A 23,341-nucleotide genomic window follows, 5' to 3' on the forward strand; every position below is an offset into this window, starting at 1 on the left:
GAGTATTTAAAAATGGCTAACAATTTTTGACAGCTGCAGGTGTTGCAGTAAATTGTTTATAAAAAACATGTAGATTTTTAATTTTACTGGCTGAGAAATGAATCAAATTTTTCGTTTTTGTAAAATTGATCCTTTTGTAATTTCACGTCATTATGGAAATCAAGGGTAAGTCAATCATACAAAAAGAAACAAACAAAAGAAAAACAAGTACTTACCTTTTCGTGTTTTTATTATGCAATATTATGAAAAAGTTATTTTTATAGTTTTTATTTTACGCGTAAATTTCTAATATAACTTCGTTTATTTATTATACAAGATGAATTTGACGATTACATAAAATTTTAATTGAAAAGTATTAAAAAATTGTTTTGTATTCATAACCTCAAAGTGTTTTTCCGTTTTTTTGTTAATTCAAACTTGAATTCGTTTCGCAATTTAATTGCTAGCGATTTTCAAGTTATATTTATAATTACCTAGTTTATTTATTTATTATTAATAAAGAAAAATTATTTTTAGAAAAACAACTACGCATTATGAGACTCTACGAGTTCCGGAAACTGCTTCCCAAAAGGATATTAAAGAAGCATTCATAAAACTTTCAAAGGAGGTAATTTTCTAAAATATTTATATATTTAATTGATATTTTAAATTCTATTTACAAATATAAACATTAGGAAAATTGTTAAATAAAAAAACAGCGTTTAAATACAAGATTACTAGAGTATAATTAGAAATTTGTAAAAAATAGTACCGCGTGTAGTAGTCGAAGAAAAATTCGAAAATATTTTCATTTTTCACATGTTTACATAATTCAGATGCACCCTGATATAAAAGGAAACAAGAGTCACGAAGATTTTGTGAAAATTAATGAAGCTTATAATGTTTTAAGTAAAGAAATTCCAAAACGTGATTACGATACGAATTTAAAATATGGATATTCTCCAAATTTTTCCTCGCATTATGCTTACGGATATAGACCACAATCTAGTGACTTTTACTACCGACCACCACATTTGTACGTAAAATTAAATTAATATTACTGCACAATTTTAATATTTTAATTAATATTTTTATATTTATAATTTTATAAAATTAATATTTTAATTAATTTATAATACTTTATTATAAAGGGTGTATTTTAATATTATAATTATTTATTACACATTAACAGTCGTAGCAAAGCAGAATATGATCAATATAGGAATTCTCAAGCAGAAGAAAAAGATGAGAGTACAAAAAGAAAAAGGCGAATAAATAATTTGTTTATTGCTTTTGTTTGTTTAGTAGTTACAACGATTAGTGGGATTATTCAAGTGATACGTGTAAATAAAACATTGTTAGACAGAGAGGAAATTTTTGCAAAAAGAACTTTACGCTTTACCAATGAATTAAATGAAATAGAAGAAAATGTAAGATCAAAAACAAAAGAACAAAAACTTCAAGATTTTCGTAAAAAAATAGAACTTGCAAAAAAGGACGAGTAAATTTTTTAAATTCTAAACAAATGAAACGATTTCAACTTTTATAATTAAAGGAACGTGTTAAATAAACAGTAGAAAAATAGAAATTGTTCATTATGTATTATTTGTTAAAAGAAATACATAGTACAAAATTTAACAATCTAAAATATTTCGAATCTGAGAAAAAATATCAATTTTCGTACAATACAAATTTTTTTTCTATACAATATAGTAATTTATTTTAAATAAAATTTATTTATTTAACTACATTTGAAATAATATTACGCTACTGTAGAATAATAATATATTTGTAAATAGCATTCGAAAAAATTTATATTTTTAAAAATTGTAAATAATTGAATTTTTTTGTATTCGTTAATGAATTTTTTTTTAATAAATATTTTACTTCATTACAAGTCAGTACAATTTTTTCATCCATTCGATTTGCACAACAAAAAAAGAAATAGCAACTAGAACGAGATTAATTGTGCATTTTTATATTAGTATAAAAATATCCCTATTTTGTTAATATTAATACATTTTTGTTTTTCGTTTATTGGAAGGAACTAAGTCTAACGAATCACATTTTGAATATTAAGCAAATTAATTATCTAACTGTATAATTGCGGACGAAAATTTATAATATCTTAATTTAACTAAGTAATCAGGAATTAATTACTTACTTTAGTTAATTTAATTGAATTTTATAACGTTTAAATGCATTGCGAATTTATTAAGTAATTTGAAAAATTTAATATTTTTCTAGATAGAGAAAATTTGTTTTCTATTTACGTAAGGCATTTTTTTTCGTGCTCAATGATATGTCTTTTGTCTCTTTTTTTTCTTCTATAAATAATTTTTCGAAATTGTCTGAAATTTTAGACTTTATCACTATTTTTCAACTTTCTTAACGTAGGTCACTTCTGATACATGAGGATGTAAAGGTGTAAAGATAGGATTACCAACTTCGTCCAAGTAATCAGCGTATTTAAGTTCATAAACCGGTTCGAAACCCAATCTCTGGCACAATTTGCCTGTTATCGCTGAAGAGCAATCAACTCGTATCAAATCATAGTTTCGCATTTTACAAATTTCCCTGAAAAATATAATTATAATTTTAGTTCTAGCTTTCTCAAATCAAACAGAAAATAAATGAAAATATAATTAAAAGAAAAAGTTGATGAACTCACATTGACTTTTCTATGAGAGCTTTCGCAATTCCTTTGCCCCTCCAACTGCTGTCAACCGAAATTATCCTGATTTCAAAGACTTTTTGATTTGGAAATTTGTCGTGTATATTCGATTTAACATCTACGTAGTGAAGGAACTTTAGAATTTTTTTAAACTTTGGATTTTTGCAATTCGTTATATAATCTGGCTCTTCATTGCTAGGAGGACCCATACTACCTGTAATTAATCAATTAATTATTTTCTAAAAGGAAAAATTCTGAAATAAAAAGTACGATTTTAATTAATTTATATCAAGGTAATAATTCATGACACACTTATCATCTAATCAGTGTAAATGTGTTACTAATTTGTTGCTACAAATCCTATGGAGTAGTAGAAGTGTATTATCTCACTCAGTGGTCAATAATTATTCACAAATCATTGATCAGCAAATGTACCGTTCAATATTAAATTATTCCGTAAATATGACGATTGATTAATCATTCACGGAGTAATTTAATATGCTTCCAAATTAGCTTTCTTTAGCTTTTTTTATTTACTAAAAAATTTATTAATATAAGTAGCAAAACTACTTTATCAGGGTTGCCACAAAAATTTAACTTCGTTTTCCCCTGATTTCCAGACAGAATTTTGACTTTTTCCCTGACCCTAAAAAAAATTCCAATTCACTCTAAAAATTATTAGATACCTACTTCAAAAAATGTTCTATTACATTTATTTAAGAATTTTTTTAATTGTAAAATTATTCAAAAACATCAATAGTTTTATTTAAAATAAATATTCAATCACTATTATTTTTATATTGGAATTAAAATGTTCAAAAATTTCAAATTCAAACCTTTTCAAATTGAACAGCTCATAAAAAATTCTATATAAAAATTAAATTACTTTCAATGCAATTTTTATATATTATATACGTCAAAAAAATCTTAAGAATTCAATTATTTTCAAAAAAGAATAAAATTCTTGTGATGAATTCAATTATTTTTAATATTTATTTAATTTTAATAAAATTCATTAAAGAAATTAAATTATTTTCGAAACAACTTTAATTGAATTTCTCGAGAAAATTTCATTATTTTCAAATATTTCTATAAAATTCTTCATAACAATTTAATTATTTCTTGAAGTTTTAATAAATTCTTCGAAACAATTCAATTTAATTCAATTATTTTTATAAATAGTAACATTCTTCGCAAAAATTCAATTATTTTTATAAATAGTAAAATCCTTTGCAGGAATTAAATTATTTTCAATACAATTTTACTAAAATTTTTCTTCATAAAATCCAATTGCTTTAAAAATTTTCAATTAAAATTATTAAAGAAACTCCATTAGTTCCAAAAAATTCAAAGAAAGGAAGGAATTCTATTATTATCAAATTTTTTGATAAAATTCTTTGCAACAATTGGATGATTTTTAATACATTAATTTTAAAATTGAAAATATTTGAAAAGAAAAATTATAAAAAAGTTAAGAAACAAAAAAATAAATAACATGTAACTTTAAACTGCGAACAGATTACCGGAACATGTAGTTTATTATTATTAATAATTAATTTTACTGAAATTTATTTTATTAAAGAATTTGAAAACAGTTTTTTTAAATAATTGAAAACTGTTTGAAGAATTTTATTAAAATTTTTTAAATTCCTTAAAACAATTGATTTTATGGGGAGATTTTTTGTTTTGACTTTTGATCAAGATAATTGAATTCTTTTGCAGAATTACTGCTACTTCTGCGACGAATTAAAAGTTATTTATGAAAATATTTTAATTATTTCAACGAATTTTATTATTTTATTGAATAATTAAATGTTTTTTAAAATTGAATTCTTTCGTCAAGTTTTAATAATATTTTTAATAATTGCATTTTTCGAGTAATTTATTTAAAATTGTATTGAAAATATTTGAAATTCTGCGATAAAAATAATTGAATTTCTAAATTAAATTTTATTATTTATGAAAATAATTGAATGTTTTTGTAGAATTGTATCAAACATTTTTTTAATAATTAAATTTTTTGATAAATTTTATGAAAATAGTAAATATTGAAAATCATTGAATTACGAAAAACTTGTGAAAATAATTGAAATTTTGCAAAGAATTTTATTTAAACTTGAAAATAATTGAATATTTGGCGAAAAATTTTTCTATTTATAAAGAGAATGGAATTCTTGACGCAATATTCCTTGAAAAATTTTTAAAATAATTGAATTTCTTCGAAGAATTTTAGAACTTTTGAAAAGAATTGAATTCTTGTGATGAATATTTTTATTTACGAAAATAATTGAATTTTGACAAGAATTTTTTTTTAAATTCCTAAAAATAATTGAATTTTTGTAAAGAATTTTGTTATTTATCAAGATAATTGCGTTAAAACTTTTGAAATAATTAAATAATATTAAAAAATTCATTCTTGTCAGAAATGAAAATTTTTTTTGAAAATTTTGTATTAGATTTAATGGGTTTAATAGTAGTTTTATAGTTTATAAGGCAAACAAAAATTTAGAATTTTTTTATGAATTCTAAAAATTTAATTTTTTCCAGTACTTTTAATAAAAATCCCTGACTTTTCCCTGATTTCCCTAAATTCCCTGATTATTGTCAAAATTCTAGGAGAATTAATTTCACAAATTAATTGTCAAACTTTTGTCATGACAATTTCAGCTGTAAAATTAGAAAAAGGTCTAATTACCATTTAGTATAACACCTATGATTGTTCCACTACTGGAGACTGCCATTAGACTTAAATCCTCATTCATGGCAGATAAACTATAATCCTCGAGTTCATAGCAAGTGCTATTTTCACCTTCAGGAATTAATTTAATTGTATAATTTAGCGGTTCATCTCTGAAGAAAAATTTTCTCAAAAAATTCAAAACTCGTTCTCTATCCTCCTTTCTGACTCCTTGGATATGATAATCCATCCTATGATCCAGGTCGTCGGCAGCGTCTGCCAACTGAAAATAGAAAAAAAAGAATTTTTATTACGAAAGATATAATTTCTATAATTTATTCTATTTATATTCAGACGAGGAAACATTCGAAATAGAATAGAATAATTGACCAATTCGAAACTCTAATATACAGGTATAATTATTATTACCTTCAAAATTCCAAACAGTTCTAATTTTATTTTTCGTTAATTTTTTTTAACTTAATTTTTCGAAAACAATTGCGAAATTATTTTGTCGACAATATTTTAATTCGAAATATTCATTTTTCTATTTATACATTGTAATGAAAACATTTATAATCTTGTCTCTCTCGAGGGCTCATTAATTTTAAATATACTTTTCTGATGACAAATTGACAAAAACAAAGGTAATGAACCTTTACCGAAGCATAAAGTATACTGAGGATAGAAATGAATCTAAACACAAATTCAGTTTTAGAACATATGGTCGCGAAACTATAATTAGAATTTTCCAACTAACAAAACTCTCACGAAAGCTCGTCGATAAGCTTCTGGGGCAAACACTAAATCTAAATTCTTATCAGATTCATTCACAAGAGTCTTAATGAAGAGCGTAATGCATTATATACTATAAAGTGCAAGGAGAAATTTTATTTTTAAATTAGATTTAATAATTTAAATTAATACTTTCTTTTTCAACAATAAATTCAAGGAAAAAGTGTTTTAATTAAAATCTAATTAATTAAAACACTTTTCCCTTGAACTTTTTGTTTCGCACTTGAATTCAGAAATATTAAAAATTTTTACTAAGGGATTTTTTCAAATTCAATGTTTTTCTCCAAAAATGTTAATTTTTATTATTATTATTATTAATAGTAACAATAATAAAAATAAATTTAATACTTATTTAACAAATTCATTTTATAGTCATCTGCGCAATTACAAGTTTTTATCTCTCAGAATGATAACTAAATTAGAATACATACCAAACTTTGACAATTTTCACAATAGGGTGATGGAACCATTTGTCGAGGAAATAGTGAGGTTCAACATTTACACATTTTTTAATCACAATCAAAACCATCCATGTAAATTAAAAAATATAATTTAAGTAAGAGGAGTATCTAAGCTTGTATACTTGATAAAATTTCGTTAAAAAAAATAAATTATATATTAAATAATTAATATAAAAGAAATTGTTTGTAAAATACCATTTGTCGAGGCTCAGATACCAATTGCTCGATTTCTTGACCCAGTTGTTTTTTTTTTGTCACATAATAGAAATTTAAAAAAAACTGTATATATAACAAATTTAATTACTCTAAATATAATTTTACAAAATTTCATTCCTCTGATTTCGTGAGTAATGCATATAAAATTATTTTTTTTAAGAAAAACAATTTAACATTACAAAATAAAACATTTTTTTATGAATAACTATATTAATTGGGAATATTGTTATATTATTTTACGTATTTAATATAATTTACTATTTATAGACATAAATAGTCACCAAGACTCGAAAACTGGCGTCGACTCGACAACTGGTTCCTTCACCCTATTATGATAAACTAAGTGGAAAAAAACAAAAGCGAAGAGACAAAAGTAAATAAAATAGGTAGTAAAAAGTAAATAAAAAGAATGAAATTAATAAAAATAGACAGAAGGAAAAAATGTAAATAATGCTTTATACAATGTAAATATTTTACTAATATTTTTAAAAATATTTCCTGTTTCTTTTCAATATCGAAAAAAAATAATTCTGCATTTATAAATTTTTAACGATCTGAAAGGTAAACGTTTTTAAAAAAAATCGGCACGTGTTGAAAATTTAAAAATAGTACAATGAATTTAATTAATTCAAATTGATGCATAGAAAATTTGCATACAAAAAATTCATAAAGGAATATATAATTTCTATAGTTTATTAAAAGATTTATTGTTTATTAAAGAACTACAATTAACAATTTACTTTTAATTCTACTTTTCTATTATTGTTTTATTGCTCAAATGATAAATTTACAAAAAAAAATAGGAAATATTAAAATATATTAAATTATTATTGTAATTATTATTAATTATAATTATTGAATTATATATTTATTTATATTGTGATAAATATAAAATATTAAAATTGCATTACTTTTTCTTGCTCTAAAAATAGAGTCCCATTAATTTGAGTTAAAAATTTTCTCAATGAATTTACCGAGTGCAAGTGCAAGAAATTGTGAAATATAAATTTGCACTTGTCATGATAATGTATTTTCTCTTTTAGTGAGACTATTATTGTGTCAGATTTATTGATATTGTTACTGATTACGTCGCAGTAAAATCATCTCTTTACAGAATACAATTTATTTATCCCTGTACTTTATAGATTTTATCGAATTGTATTTTCGTGGAAAAATGAATTAAATTTTTACGTATATTGAAACAATTTTTCAAAATAAATTTTCTTTTTAAAAAAGATAAATTAATGTTTCAATTTTTTTAAAAGTGAAAAATTTATTTCGCTAGAAAAAAGAAACTCGTCGTGTCTGTTTACTCATACTGAAATTAGAAATTTATCAATGAAACAAAATTTTTTAATGAATGAATAAACAAAGAAATTAGAAACAAAAGTAGAACAGTAAAATAGCCTTGATATGAAATTATATGAAGAAGTGTTTACAACTTTCAGACACGTAAAATCCAAAGAAATAATAAGTTCAATTAAAAACATCTTAAATCGATGATTGCTGATTATTCAATCGCATTTTTTTTTTTGAGTTACATTTATTATTATTTACATGCAACAAATCATGATGAATTCATATTTTGTGCATATCATTTTTTTTTTTTGCAAAAAGAAAACAAAATTTACATTTTTTTTAATTAAAGACTTCATTTTTTAATCTGAATATAATTGAAGTTCTTTTATTTTTATCTTCGCACAAATACGGTTTTCATCATATAATCTCATCACAATATTAATAACGTCAATATTATTAAATACTTGACCAATTGTTTTTTTCCCCGTCATTATGAATACATACACGGTAATGGTTTTTATTTTTATGCAAATTAAATACATAAATGAAATGACACATATAGAATCTTTTCCGGTATTTTAAATTCATATTTTATAATAATTAATTACGCAACTAAAACGGGAAATAGATTTCAATGAGAAAAAAAACAGTATTTCTAACAATGTGTTTTAAAAATTCTTTTATTATTCAGTCGAAAAAATTCCCTTTCTCTTTTTTTTCCTTTGTAAGATCATTTTTTAAATCTTCTCTTTTTTGGTTTAGTATTTTATATAATTTTATTGAATCGAATTTTTATTTAAATTTAATTTATTTAAATCTTAAATATTATATTTTGTAAAATACTTTATTTTTGTAAATTTCTATTTGAATTTATTAAATTTATATTTGTTAAAATTTTTATTTAAATTTTTGTATCCCAATAAGATAGAAATATTAAAAATACTTAATTTTAAGAAGTGTGAAATTATTTATTTTGATTGTGAATTTTTTTTTAATAATTATAAATCTTGAATATTTATCCTTAACAATTTTGTTAATTTTTCTAAAACAAAAATATTTCTTTTCCCCTTTAAAAAATTTTTTTTTCATTAAATTGTCAATCAATTTTCAATATATTTCGAAACTTTAATTTTAATTGTAAAATTATTTTTTAATATTTATAAATTTTGAATGTTTATCCTCAACTATTTTGATATTTTTGTCCGAAAAAAAAATTTTTTCTTCTCCCCCTTAAAAGATTTTTTTTTCATTAAATTTTCAATAAATTTCAAAACTGAATTTTAATTGTAAAATCATTTTTGAATATTTATAAGTTTTTAATGTTTATTCCAAAAAAACCAAACTTTATTTTTGAATAAATTTTCAATAAATTTTGAATTTTCAACACTTAATTTGAATATTTAGTAAAATTATTTTTAACAATTACTGATTTTGAATGTTTATCACAAAAAAAATTTTTGTTTTCAATTAATTTTGAATAAATTTCAAAACTGAATTTTAATTGTAAAATTATTTTTTGAATATTTATAGGTTTTTAATGTTTATTCGAAAAAAACTTTCTTTTTCAATAAATTTTGAATTTTCAACACTTAATTTGAATAGTAAAATTATTTTTAACAATTACTAATTTCGAATGTTTATCACAAACAAAAATTTTTGTTTTCAATTAATTTTGAATAAATTTCAAAACTGAATTTTAATTGTAAAATTATTTTTTGAATATTTATAGGTTTTTAATGTTTATTCGAAAAAAAACTTTCTTTTTCAATAAATTTTAAATTTTCAACACTTAATTTGAATAGTAAAATTATTTTTAACAATTACTAATTTCGAATGTTTATCACAAAAAAAATTTTTTTTTTCAATTAATTTTGAATAAATTTCAAAACAGAATTTTAATTGTAAAATTATTTTTTGAATATTTATAGGTTTTTAATGTTTATTCGAAAAAAAACTTTCTTTTTCAATAAATTTTGAATTTTCAACACTTAATTTGAATAGTAAAATTATTTTTAACAATTACTAATTTCGAATGTTTATCACAAACAAAAAATTTTTTTTTCAATAAATTTTCAATCAATTTTGAATAAATTTCAGCACTTAATTTGAAAATTGATTTTCTAATATTTAATTATAGATTTTGACTGTTTATCCTTAACAGTTTAGTTATTTTTATCCGAAACAAAAAATTTTCTTTTCTTTATAAATCTTCAAGTAATTTTTAAATAAATTTCAAAACTTAATCTTACCGTATATCGGCTCATTTTTGGTCCATCTTTTATAAAAGTGGTTTTCGACATTTCGCTGTCGACTAAGCTGATATTTTTTAATTTCGATGCTAATTTCGCTTCCATGATGTTTAATTAAATTTTTTTTTCAAAAAACACTAGAGTATTGTTATTATAAAATGAGTCTATTTCATGTGTGAAAAAGTTCCTTTACACTGGCATCAACATTCCCTAATTATTTTTTTTTTTTTGTGAATGCAGAACAAAATTATCTTAATGAATACACTTGTATCGCAAATCTCACAATGCAACAAGTACTTGTCGATTTGTTTATTTTTTTTTCACTGAACGACTTTTCTATAGCGTCGTCGACGTGATAGTTTTACACTGAGCGTTCTGATAGGTCTTCGTCAGGCTTATAAAGGTTCCTACCAAGCAAAAGCCATTCTTTCAGGTTCAAGGATATCTCATTAATTTTTTGACTTATTCACTTTTTCCTATGGCAATTACATAAGCCACTAACTAATTTCGATTTTTTGGAAATCCGAAATATAAAAATTAAATGAAATTCAAATTTTGTCTCTGAAACAGAAAAAAAAATTTTTTAAAACTCAAAATAAATTTTAATTTGATTTTTGATAGTGAAATTATAAATTCAATCTAATTTTGATTAATTGGATCAATTTTGCAAATTCGGATTAAATTGGATTTTTAGAACAAAATTTGAAATCTAGTTTTTAGCTTTATTTACAAAAAAGAAAAAATAATTAATTATCGGTTGAAATTCAAATAAAAAAATTGAAATAAAAAATATCTTGTAAATTAAATAAATTTGAATAAATGAATAAACAAATAAACAAAAAGTCAAATAAAGAACAGATAAAATTATGCGCAATTTTACAAACTTAAAAATTAGTTTAAAAATTTACTTTTGAATTTAAAAAAGTCTGAACTAATTTTCTTTCCGCTGAGCTATGTATTGAATTGTCGACAATATTTAAATTTCATAACAGATTTTTTACTTCTCGTAAAAGAGAACTTTTTAATGTAGATGATGAAGAAAAATTATTCACAGAAAGGGGTGTAAAAAGCGAATTGCAGACAACGCGAGAGGACGAACGAATCCAGACTGGGAATTGTTGAAATAAAGTAGGTTAAATTAAACTTTGTTTATGTATATCTGCCTTGACACTTTTCTCGCGTTTCGACTTATATGAGTTATGAGATATGTGATACGAGTAATCATCAGGAACAGAATTATAAATTTTTCGTTATTTGCGATTTAATAAAATGCGCTTACACTTTAAGCAAAAAAAAAAAAAAAAATCACCTACACAATTTCAAGTACAAACTCATATCGAAATTATCTCAAGTTGCATAAAATATGAATATTAATTTCATTAATTAAATAATTACGCAGTAATTATTGTAATAATATTTAATAATTTATTCATAGTTAGTAATTACTATTTAATAATTAATATTTGTAATATATTTTGTAATATATTTAGTAATTAATATTTAATAATTATATTTAGTAACTAATATTTAATAATTTAAATTTAGTAATTAATATTTAATAAATATTTTCAGTAATTAATTACAGTTGACAATAAATTATTTTCAGTAATCAATTATTGATATTATTGATTTAGAAATTAATATTTAAAAATATGATTTAATTAAATTAGGATATTAAAATTTTATTTTTATAACAAATTTAATTTTAACAATTCTATTCAATGAAAAAAAATGTTAAAAGTCATTGGGATTATATTCATAAGCTTGGGAATGATTAATGGGAAATTGAAAATATCTTCGGAAAGAAGAAATAAAAAAACATTTTTAATAATGAAAATAGTAATTAAAGAACGTCTAGTTTGTGATCTTTGCTCTGATACTTTTCTGTCACTGCAGTGAATAAAAATGATATTTGTCTCTCCTATTCACATAATTTATAAATTACTATATATGAACAATTTGCAAGTGTAAAGTACTTTATACCACATTATATTTCATTGAAACAGGGATCTATGGCCTAGAATAAAATTGATATTATGTAACTTTTATAAACCAGTTATTTGCAATAAAATTCATATCAATAGCATATCATTGACATTTGAGCCTTTTTGACTTTCAAAGTTTAAAGAAATTTTCAGTACACTTTTAAAAAAAAAATTAATTATGTAGAAGAGAATCAAAGTAATTGCAATTAGTTTCAAATTACACATTTTGATCTCAGTGTTCTTTTAATTAAAATTTTTGATTTTAGTGTCCTTTTGATTAAAATTTAATTTTCATTAAACGTATAAAGCAAAACGGTTTGCATTCTCCTATAAATTAAGATAAAAATGAATTTGCGATAATTTGTTCGTATCGATCTGATTTTATCATTACATGGAATAACATTAGCTGCGCTAATAATATAAATGTGTAGATATATAATTATATAGATATATGTATATATTGTCAGCGGGTCATTTACTTATGTTCCGCGTGATGTCGAATCGACACAATCACAGGAGAATGTTTTAAATACTATCAGGGGAATGTCCTCCATTATTCTTTGTGAAGGTTAATCGTGATCGATGCGATCATTTATATATTGAATCGAAAGAATAAAACATCTTTAACAGTCACCCTTGAACCCATAAAAATCTTCTTTTAAAATGATTTTGATTTCTGAAACAGAGCAATTTATATTTACTTCCATTAAAATTAAATGCTCACCATTCATAATTAAAATTGTCAACCTAATTAAAATAGCCAACTTCATTAAAATATTTACAAATTTAATTCTTTATTCATTGTTATTATTTGCAAACTAGCAGTTTCTTTCTTTATTCTAAATTGAAAAATTTCTTTTTAATTCAATTTTTGCAACATTAAAAAAAAATAATTACGATTTTAAAGAATATAGTATTTAGGAAAATAGCTCGCATGTAATTTTAAGACAGACGTTTATTTCCTGTTTTAAAATTCAAATTCTTTTCGTTTACTTATTTGACGAGTGATTTACGAACTGGCTCGAATTGTTTCGACAATGGTCTAACTGCGATTATCGGGGATGATTCTTTATCGTTGAGAAAAATATTCCTAATCATAAAGTCAATAAATAACTACTTCGATATTTCATGATCATAATATATAATCGCATTGTTCTTTATAATCCTTGAAAGTTGTAAACGTCAATTGTCGATACATGTAACATATTTCTTCAGCATTTATGCTAAAGACGTACCTCTGTGCGTGTAAAAATAATCTTTTGTCATGAAAATCGATTTTTCTCTAAAAAAAAAAAAAAACAAAAAGAAAATTAGGCAGTAGTGATCAATCATAAAACTTTATCCATATCAATGATATATTCATACAATCAATTCAATACCAAATCTATAAAAAATATCGAAAAAAGTCTAAGTCATCATGAATTTATCAGAAACTATATATTTCCCTTGACAACACTTACGTGAAATAACAAATTAAAAAAATAATTTGCAAAAAAAAATTATTAGTCAATCGTCTAACAATTTTATCGATTTAGTCACTATTTTATTTGAATGCACTAATGTGAAAACAATGTCTATACTTGAGATATAAAATAATACAACTCGTTTTATTGTTACCTATTACAAAACACGGATCTTCGTGTGATAACCAAGGACCGATAAACAAATTCTCGTGTAAAATCATTTTTTCTCTCTCTTTCTCTCTCTGTGTCTCTTTAAGCATTTGAGATTATATTTTTGTTTTTAAATTTTAAGACGTAGCTATAATAGAAATTTTTTCACTTCCTAGCGGAATTGAACGAAAAAATATTCATTACATCAGCATTTTTCATTTATTGTCCAAAAAGAACGGTAATAATAATCTATTCAAGTTTTTTTTCCCCTCAATACTTATGAAACCTTGATGTGATTCATAGTACTTTTAGAATGGATTTCAATATCAAATGACAAGGTTATTTATGCGAAGAAAAAATTACAGATACATAATAAATTAATTTGATTTTGATTTGCGATAATTTTTCCTCAATTCTTCATTTTTGAATATTTTCTTATTTAATTTTACCATTTCGGTAATAATTATCAACAATTATGATGAAAATAATTATAAATTCTCAAAATTAAAATTTGTATCAAAAATGAAAAAGAAAAACTAGAAAAAAAATCAGAATTTTGTTTTCAAATTTTACTATTTCGATAATTGTATAGTAGGTAAATACAATATTATATTTTTCAATTAAAATTGTATGAAAAATAGAAGAGAATAAAAAATAGAAAAGAAGAGAAAAAATATAGAAGATAAAAATTAAAAATTATATTAAATACAAGAAGATCACGTTTGATGTGTGTGATAAAAAATTGACAGTATGATAAAATTATGTGAGAAAAAGATCATTTTCCTTGGATTGAGAGAGGCTCGACTGGAGTTATTATAATTTGTGAAGGTAGGTAAAACGTTCTTGAATGGCCGATAGATATAGAAGGCGGAGCCAATGGAAAAAATTAATATCCAATGGGATATGACGATTATTTAAATATTAAAAAAAATTATTAAGTAGGTGGTGCACGTCACAGTTAATTAATTATTTCTAAACGTCTCCTATCGTTTAAAAAAAATCGTTCCTTCCATATATATAATATTATTTTAATTTCAACATATTCAAGATCAAAATTATTTTTCAAATCAAATTCTACACCAGGAAGGAAGGTGAAAATAATCTTTCTCTAAATTTACATTATTCAGTTCAAAAATTGGCTTCCGATTTTGGTTTCAAATTTCCGTATTTTATGGTTTCAGCTTTAGTCCCCGATGCAACGGTGAATTGCAAATATCTAATTTTCAAACAAGCTTTGCTTAAATTTTTTTTATGTAGACTATCCGCAAATATTTATAATCACATTTTAACTTATATTTAGAGAGTTTTTTACTAATTTACTTTTTTTTTAATAGTGAAATATTAAAATTATTGAATTTTTTATATTTGAGTTTTTAATTTTCAAAAATAAGTACTCACGATTAAAAGATGTTTCAAGAGACGAAATAAATTCTTACTGAACACATTTTACTAAAACTTGTTTCATGACTGAAAGATAAAAAAGAGAATCTTTTTTACGAATCAAATGGTTACTTGTTTATCAATCGAGTATTTTTAAGGAAAATTTTATTATTAACGAAAATTCTGCTCATTAATTGTTGAGGGAATTATTAATTAGTGAATCAATTATTAGCGTTGTGTTAACAGCAGTAAAATTCGTAAATTATAACGAAATTGGAATTAGAATTATAATTAATAATTATAACTACAAAACCTAGAGAAAAATTTTATTTTAATCAAATATAATTTATCTGAACCGAATAAAATTTAATTTGAACCAAATAAAATTTATTTTCTTTATTTCATTTATCTCAGAATCTACTAAATTATTTATTTGGTTTAAATAAAAATTTTATTCGCCACAAATTAAATTTTTATTTGAACCGAATAAAATTTAATTCGAACCATAAAAAATTTAGTAGTTTGAACCAAATAAGATTTTTTTATTTATCTCAGTCTACTGAATTATTTATTTCTTTTAAGTAAAACGAATGAAATTTAATTCGAACCGAAAAAAATTTAATCTGAACCAAATAAAATTTAATTCGAACCGAATAAAATTCAATTTGATAGGCTCTAAGCCAAATATAATTTTTTATGAATGTAATTACAATATACAAATTATAAATTTCTAATTCTACTATACCTCAAAAATAAAAATCTAATCTCACTACAGAAATTACAATTTTTCAATTAGCCACATATTTACTAATTAATTTTTCTCTAGACACTGCAAAAAAAGATCGAAAAAGTAACGAAGAACCTATTATAAAATTAAATTACAATCTCACTACAGGAATTAGAAATTATCAATTAGCAAAATATTTACTAATTTAGTTTTTTTTACCAGAAACTGCAGAGAAAGAGGGGAAAAGTAATGAAGAACCTAATATAAAAATCGCTGATTAGTTTTTACCTAACATTTGATGAAAAATAAAATCTCTTCCGTTTTCTTTTTGGAAAAGGGTCACTTTCGGTGGTCCCTCTTTTGGCACTGTTGATATTGCACTGACAGTATAAAGCTGTGATAAAGCATAATGGGGGGTCAACACTGGATACATAATACATCCCTTTTATGAGCACCTATGGAATTGATGTCCACCTCTATTTTTTCATTAAATCTGATTAGGAAGCGCGCTCCATACGCGGTTATTGATCAAAACGATACATCACACTATATATCCGATAAGAAATTAAGAGCATTGCCATTACACTGTAAAAAATTTACTACATTTTTGATTCTTATAAATTTAATTCGTAATTTCCAATTTAATTTTCCAATTTTAATTCTTATTAATTTAACTGGCAACTGTTACGCGCGGAACGTGATATTCAATTTATTATTATTATGCAGATTACAAACATTTTTATTTCCAACAAAATTTTAATAAATTTTTCGAAACAATTCAATTATTTTTTAAAATAGTAAAATCTTTGCAAAAATTCAATTATTATCAATAAAATTTTACGAAAGAATTACATTTTTTTCTTAATACGTTGTAAAATTTTCCTAAAGAATTCAATTTATTTAAAAAATTTTAATAAAATTCATTCTAAAAATTCAATTATATTCTATACAATCTTAATTAAATTCACCCAAAGAATTTAAATTTCCATCGAAACAATTATATTATTTTTCAAAAATTTTAATGAAAATCTTATCAAGATTTTCATTATTTTCATAAATAACAACATTTTTCAAAGGATTTCAATTACTTTCAAAAATTTTAATAAAATTCTTTCGAGGATTTCAATTATTTTCCAAAAATTTTAATAAAATTCTTCGCAAGAATTCAATTATCTTCATAAAAAGAAAAATTCTTTTGAAGATTTCAATTATTTTCTTAAATAATAAAATTCTTCCGAGGATTTCAATTATTTTCATTAATAGAAAAATTTTTCGAAAGATTTCAATTATTTCCAAAAATTTTAATAAAATTCTTTTTAAAAATTCAATTATCTTCATAAAAAATAAAATTCTTTCGAGGATTTCAATTATTTTCCAAAAATTTTAATAACATTCTTCGCAAGAATTCAATTATCTTCATAAAAAGAAAATTTCAATTATTTTCTTAAATAATAAAATTCTTCCGAGGATTTCAATTATTTTCATTAATAGAAAAATTCTTCGGAGAATTTCAATTATTTTCAAAATTTTGAAACATATTCTTGTCAAGAAATCCTTTCAAAGTGAAATTAGTAGCAACAATTAAATAACTTTTTATAAATAATAAATTCTCCTGAGGAATTCAATTATTTCCAATACAATTTTAATAAACTTGAAAAATCAAATGTTTCTATATAATAATTAACAATTACGATTATTTTAAAAAGTTGAAAAAATTCTTTGTTCAATTCAATTATTTTCAAAAGTTTAAATTAAAATTATTTAAAAACTACTTTATTAAAAAAACACACAAAGAAATTCTTTAAAAGAATTTAATTATTTACAAAAAAATTTCTTGAATGAATTAAATTATTTTAGAAAATTGTAATAAAATTCTGAGAAGAATTTCAATTATTTTCAAATTTTTTGGCAAAATTTTTTGCAAAAATTTAATGATTTTTAATAGATGAATTTTAAAATTGAAAATATCCAACGATTATTAATACTATAGATTCGTGATTTTCAATTTTTCTATTTTTTCAATTTTAATTCTTATGAATTTAATTCGTACTAATTTTCAATTTTATTATGTATTTTTCTTTTTATGCCTTGATCGCAAATTTAATTTTGAGTTTTTAATTCTGTTTGTACCTAAAATCTGTTTGCTTTTGGAATATAATTTTAATTAATGATGAGTTAAAGGGGTAATTTTAAAAGATTAATCATAGCAATTTACAAACTTGTAAATATAATTCTATGGCTAATTATAGTACGCGAGCAATTACTATATTTATATATGTTTTCATTAAAACACCTGCTGTGATCCATCAACGTCATTAATTGATCAGTTACAAGAGCGACAAGTAAATGATAACACACACGTTATTTTACCTTTTAACAGTAAATTAGAAAATTTGTCCTGTATCTTTTCTGTTTTTTTTTAAATTCTTCTCAATATTTCATTAATTTTTCTTATTACTTTATTAATTTTTATTTAATCATTTATATACCAATTACCAACATTTATTTCTATAAATTTTTTTACAAAAAATTTTTTTTCTATAAAAAATAATATTAAATTTTCTATTTTCTTTACAGAAAATGACTGTATTCTAAATTTAGTTTATTCCATTTATTTCATTTATTCATTATGTTTGAATTTTTGTTTTATTTTTTTTCCATTTATATTTTGATTTATGTTGTCATTCTATTGAATTGAATTTTTTTTAACAAGAGAAAAGCATTTATTGAACTACTAATTTATGTCCTACAGCCTTGATTACTCCTTATGAAATTGCTGAATATTTATTAGCTTTAATCTAGCGTGCAGAGTATTATTAAATGGCAGTATATATCTGTATAATTATAAATCTTAATATGGAGATCTTTTCTATCACATATATATTTATATAGATGTAGTGATAAATTGTTAAACTGTCGCTAATAAGATATGAATATTCCCATGCATATGTTTGTAACAATGTATATATATACAAATAGCATATAATTTGCATTGTTGTAAAACAGCTATTTCTCTATAATCTATACCTATATACAATTAAATTATTATTAATCAGATAAAACGTTTATAACTTGAACTCATTTTTCCTGAACTTGAATTAAAATAAGGTGAATATTTCTTTCATTCATAAAAAAAGCGAGATGTACCTAAAAAATTATTTTTGTTTTTGATTCGATTATAATAATAATAACTAGCATAAGATACGCGCGCAAGCGCGCGTGCATGTTCTAAATGCATTGTTGAATAATACACTTTTTTAATTATTTATATTTTTAACAATAAATGAACTTTACAGATTTAAAATTGAATTTTTTTTGAATAATTTAATTTTTGAAAAGCTATAAGGAACCGCAGAACTGCGATACACCATCTGGTGACAAAATATTTAACTAACGCAACGGGGTCGAATTTGACATTTTATATGGAATAATAGCAAAAAAGGACGCGCGCGAGCGCGCGTGCATTTTTATTTCAACGTTTTATTTAAAATAATTAAAATTTTATTTTTTTAAATGAATTTTAATTATTATGACATCATAATGTTTCAAATACATTTAAATAGTAATTTATTCAATTAAATGTAAACTCTTAATTATTTATTAACTGAATTGACGAAAATCAAAGTCAATTTTTGTTAAGGCATTAATAAGGAAGAATTACAAATTTTAGTTTGATTTTTTAATTTATTTTTATGCAAATGCGAGAAAAAAAAAACTGAAACAGTAAAACTTTGATTTTTAATCGTTTTTGCATTAAAAGATAACATAAAAATAAATTAAAAAATCTAACAAAAATATGTAATTCTTCCTTATTAATGCCCTATCAAAAATTGACTTTGATTTTTGATTTTCGTCAATTTAATTAATAAATAATTAAGTGTTTACATTTACCCCGAGAATTCGAAAACTCGAATTCTTATTCAGAAAAATAAAAAAAACTTTTTACCAAGTTGAATGAAAATCTATTAAAATTTGTTTAAGTTATTCAAGTTTTTACATTACTAATTTCGTAATGGTTGATTGTTTTTTATAAGATACATTATCAGTCAACTGGTTGATTTACTATACGTCTACGAATAATTTGTTTTCAGTTTTTCCATCCCTTAAGACAGTAGTACACTGTAAAAAATTTCGGAAATTTTTCCAAACTTTTGCATGGGAATTTTCCTAAAACGTGTTTAGAAAAAATTTTTTCCCAAAAAAATGGTAATTTTTCTGAGTGTTTGGAAATTTTTCGATACGAATTGAAATTTTTCTAAATTCTGTTGGGAAAGGGATTTTTCTAAACGTTTTAAGGAATATTTACAAATTTTTAGGAATTTTCCTAAATCTTTAAAGGAATTTTTCCAAATTGTGGGAAATTTTTATACTTTTTATGTGAATTTGCTTCCTCAATTTTTTTGGGAAAATTTCCAAAATTTTTTTTACAGTGTATGCTTGAAATAACTTGTTTCTTAAACCTCGCTTAACTACAGAGGTGTTTACATTTGCCCCGAATTTTAGGAAAATTTCAACATCTCGGGGTAAATGTAAACATTCAGTTTTAGGCGATTCAGGTGCATCAATATTTTTTTGTACCTCATAAAATTTTTCTAGGGAAGTAAAGTAACAAGTTCATGCAAAAGAAATCCGTCCGTTTTACCTTTTAACAAAAAAAAACTAACGTTTTTTGTGAAAAATAGATATTCCGTTTACATTATTACCCCAAATGACCCTATTCCTTTAAAGAATTTTATTAATATTTGAAAATAATTAAATTTACGTAAATAATTTTATTGATTTTCAAAGTTTATTGAATTCCTGGAAAGAATTTTATTAATATTTGAAAATAATTGAATTCCTGTGAAGAATTTTATTAATTTTAGAAAATAATTGTATTTTTGTGAGGAATTTTATTAATTGTTGAAAATAATTGAATTCTTTCCAGGAAATTTATTATATTTGTGAAAATGTAATTGAATTCTTGAATAAAAAAAATTAGTAAAATCTTCACAGAAATTCAATTAATTGTAAAAATAAAAAAATGAATAAATAAATAATTATAGAAATTTTTTCGAAATATTTCAATTATTTTCTAAAATTAGTAAAATTATTCGTAAGAATTAAATTATTTGCTCAAAATTCAATTATTTTTCTAAAATCTGTAAAATTATTCTAAAATATTTGCAAGAATTCAATGATTTTGAATACATTAATTTTAAAATTATAAAAATATTGAAAAAGAAAAATGAATTGTTTTATGTTTTCATACAATTTTTCGAAATAATCAAATTTTTTTCTAAAATTTTAAAGTAATTTTTTTTTGCAAAAGTTCGCAATATTTTTTAATAAAATTTTAATATAATTTCATGAATGAATTCAATTTTTTTAAAAACTTTTATAATATTTCTCGAAAGAAATAGAATTATTTTTTACAATTTCAATAAATCCTTCAAAACAATTCAATTTTTTAAAATTTTTAATAAAATTCATTCAAATAACTCAATTACTTTCGAAAATTAATAAAATTCTTCTCAGGAATTCAGTTATTTTCAAAATACAGTTTTAGTAAACTTGTGAATGATCAAATATTTAATTATAATTATTACCTGACACAATAATTTTAAAAAGTTGAAAAAAATTGTTTCTTTAATTCATTTATTTTGAAAATTTTCATTTAAAATTATTTTAGAAAAATTACATTTTTTTTATAAAAGATTTTATAGAGATTCTCCAAAAAAATGTAATTATTTAGAAAAATTCTAATAAAATTATATAAAAGAATTTAATTTTCAATGAATAATTTTAATAAAAGTTTAATTGTAAATTGATTATACTCAATAAATAAAGGAATTTTTTGTTAGAATTCAATTACTTTAATTGTTTTCCAATTATTTTAATGAAATTCCTTGAAAGAAATTGTTAATAAATTTTAATCACTTTAAAAAATTCCAATTAAAATTATTAAAGAAATTCAATTATTCAAAAAAAAAAAAAAAAAAAAAAAAAAAATTGAAAATAATTCTTCAAAGAAATTTAATTAGGGTTTTAAACATTTTTTTAATTTTAATTTAATAATTCTTTGCGAGAATTTAATTACTGAATAATAAAATTTTTGGAAGGAATTGAATTATTCTGAAATTTTTTGCAAGAATTCAATGATTTTCAATACATTAATTTTAATGGAAATAATAAAAAATATTGAAAAAGAAAATAATTAAAAAAGTTGGGAAACAAAAAAGTAACTAACAACCAACTTCATACTGCGAACAGAACGAATGAAAAACCACAGAGATTAATATAGTTAATTGACAATTATAAATGAATTATAATTAATTATTAGTTTTATTAATTTATAGTTAATATAGTTAATAATTGATTTTCGTGATATTTAAATATTGATGTTAGTAATCTTTCAAATTACGAATAATTTACGATATTATTTATAACGTTATCGATAGTAATAATTTTATTATTATTTTATTACTATCGTGACACGTGAGAAAATTTTTTTTAAAAAACTCGAGTTAATTACAGAACGCGTAAAGTAATCATGTAAATGTATCATTATTATTCGCTGTTAATCGTTTTCGTTTTTTCTCCAATCCAGTACAACAGGCGCTATTTCCGTTTTATAATTATAAGAAATTAATTAAAAATTATGTTTTTCTTTTAAATTATTCGAAATCATTTTTTTCAAGTTTTTAATTATTTTTTTTAATTATTGGAGAAAAAAATTTATTATCATTTATTAAACGATTACTATTTTATAGTTTTTAGTTTATTATATTTTTATATTTATATTTATTATATTTTTTTATTTAAATTTATTTATATTTATTATTTACATTATTTAAAAATTTTAATTATTAAATGAATTAATTAATTATTCAAAAATAGTGAATTAAACGATTTGCAATTTTTTATCCTCAATTTAACTGTTTAATAAAAATAAATATTAGACAATTGAATTTCAATCAGAAATTGTTCTCTAAAAAATAATTGAAAGAGAATGTCGAGTGTCGAATTAACTTTAAAAACTAGGTCCTTTTTTCTAAAATCAATTTTGTCTATGCAACTTGGTTACTTTTCTTTTTTCAGAATTAGAAATTTAGAAAAAAATTCTTATCACTTAATATATTCATTTTTAAAAAGGGGTGGGACAAGGTTAACAACAATTGCATTATAATTACGCACCTTAAGAATACTCCTCAGCATCCTACGCCTCTTGCTAATCATTCGCATTGTTAACATTGGATCAAAACTTGCAGGTCAATTTTTCAATATGCCGCTAATGAATTCATCTT

General features: G+C 21.9%; 2 protein-coding genes across 7 annotated transcripts; one reads left to right on the forward strand and one right to left on the reverse strand.

The window, feature by feature from the left end:
* Positions 1 to 8: 8 nt before the first annotated feature.
* LOC122501214 (dnaJ homolog subfamily C member 4-like) lies at positions 9 to 1,561 on the forward strand. Its single transcript, XM_043610519.1, has 4 exons — positions 9 to 165; positions 517 to 607; positions 816 to 1,015; positions 1,172 to 1,561. Exons 1-4 carry the CDS (start codon positions 98 to 100, stop codon positions 1,482 to 1,484), a joined length of 672 nt encoding a protein of 223 aa, XP_043466454.1. The 5' UTR covers positions 9 to 97; the 3' UTR covers positions 1,485 to 1,561.
* A 260-nt stretch (positions 1,562 to 1,821) lies between these two features.
* LOC122501213 (arylalkylamine N-acetyltransferase 1-like) lies at positions 1,822 to 23,303 on the reverse strand. 6 transcript variants are annotated; one of them, XM_043610513.1, is made up of 5 exons: positions 11,259 to 11,454; positions 10,351 to 10,911; positions 5,349 to 5,613; positions 2,651 to 2,867; positions 1,822 to 2,556 (listed from the first exon to the last, which is right to left on the reverse strand). In XM_043610513.1, exons 2-5 carry the CDS (start codon positions 10,453 to 10,455, stop codon positions 2,352 to 2,354), a joined length of 792 nt encoding a protein of 263 aa, XP_043466448.1. In that variant the 5' UTR covers positions 10,456 to 10,911; positions 11,259 to 11,454; the 3' UTR covers positions 1,822 to 2,351. The 6 variants fall into 6 exon arrangements, with proteins under 6 accessions (XP_043466448.1, XP_043466449.1, XP_043466450.1 ...); XM_043610514.1 differs by having other exon boundaries at positions 11,352 to 11,445; XM_043610515.1 differs by lacking the exons at positions 10,351 to 10,911; positions 11,259 to 11,454 and adding an exon at positions 23,232 to 23,303.
* Positions 23,304 to 23,341: the final 38 nt, after the last annotated feature.

This window comes from Leptopilina heterotoma, unplaced genomic scaffold, assembly GCF_015476425.1.
Source record: "Leptopilina heterotoma isolate Lh14 unplaced genomic scaffold, ASM1547642v1 Lhet_206, whole genome shotgun sequence".
NCBI classification, from domain to species: domain Eukaryota; kingdom Metazoa; phylum Arthropoda; class Insecta; order Hymenoptera; family Figitidae; genus Leptopilina; species Leptopilina heterotoma.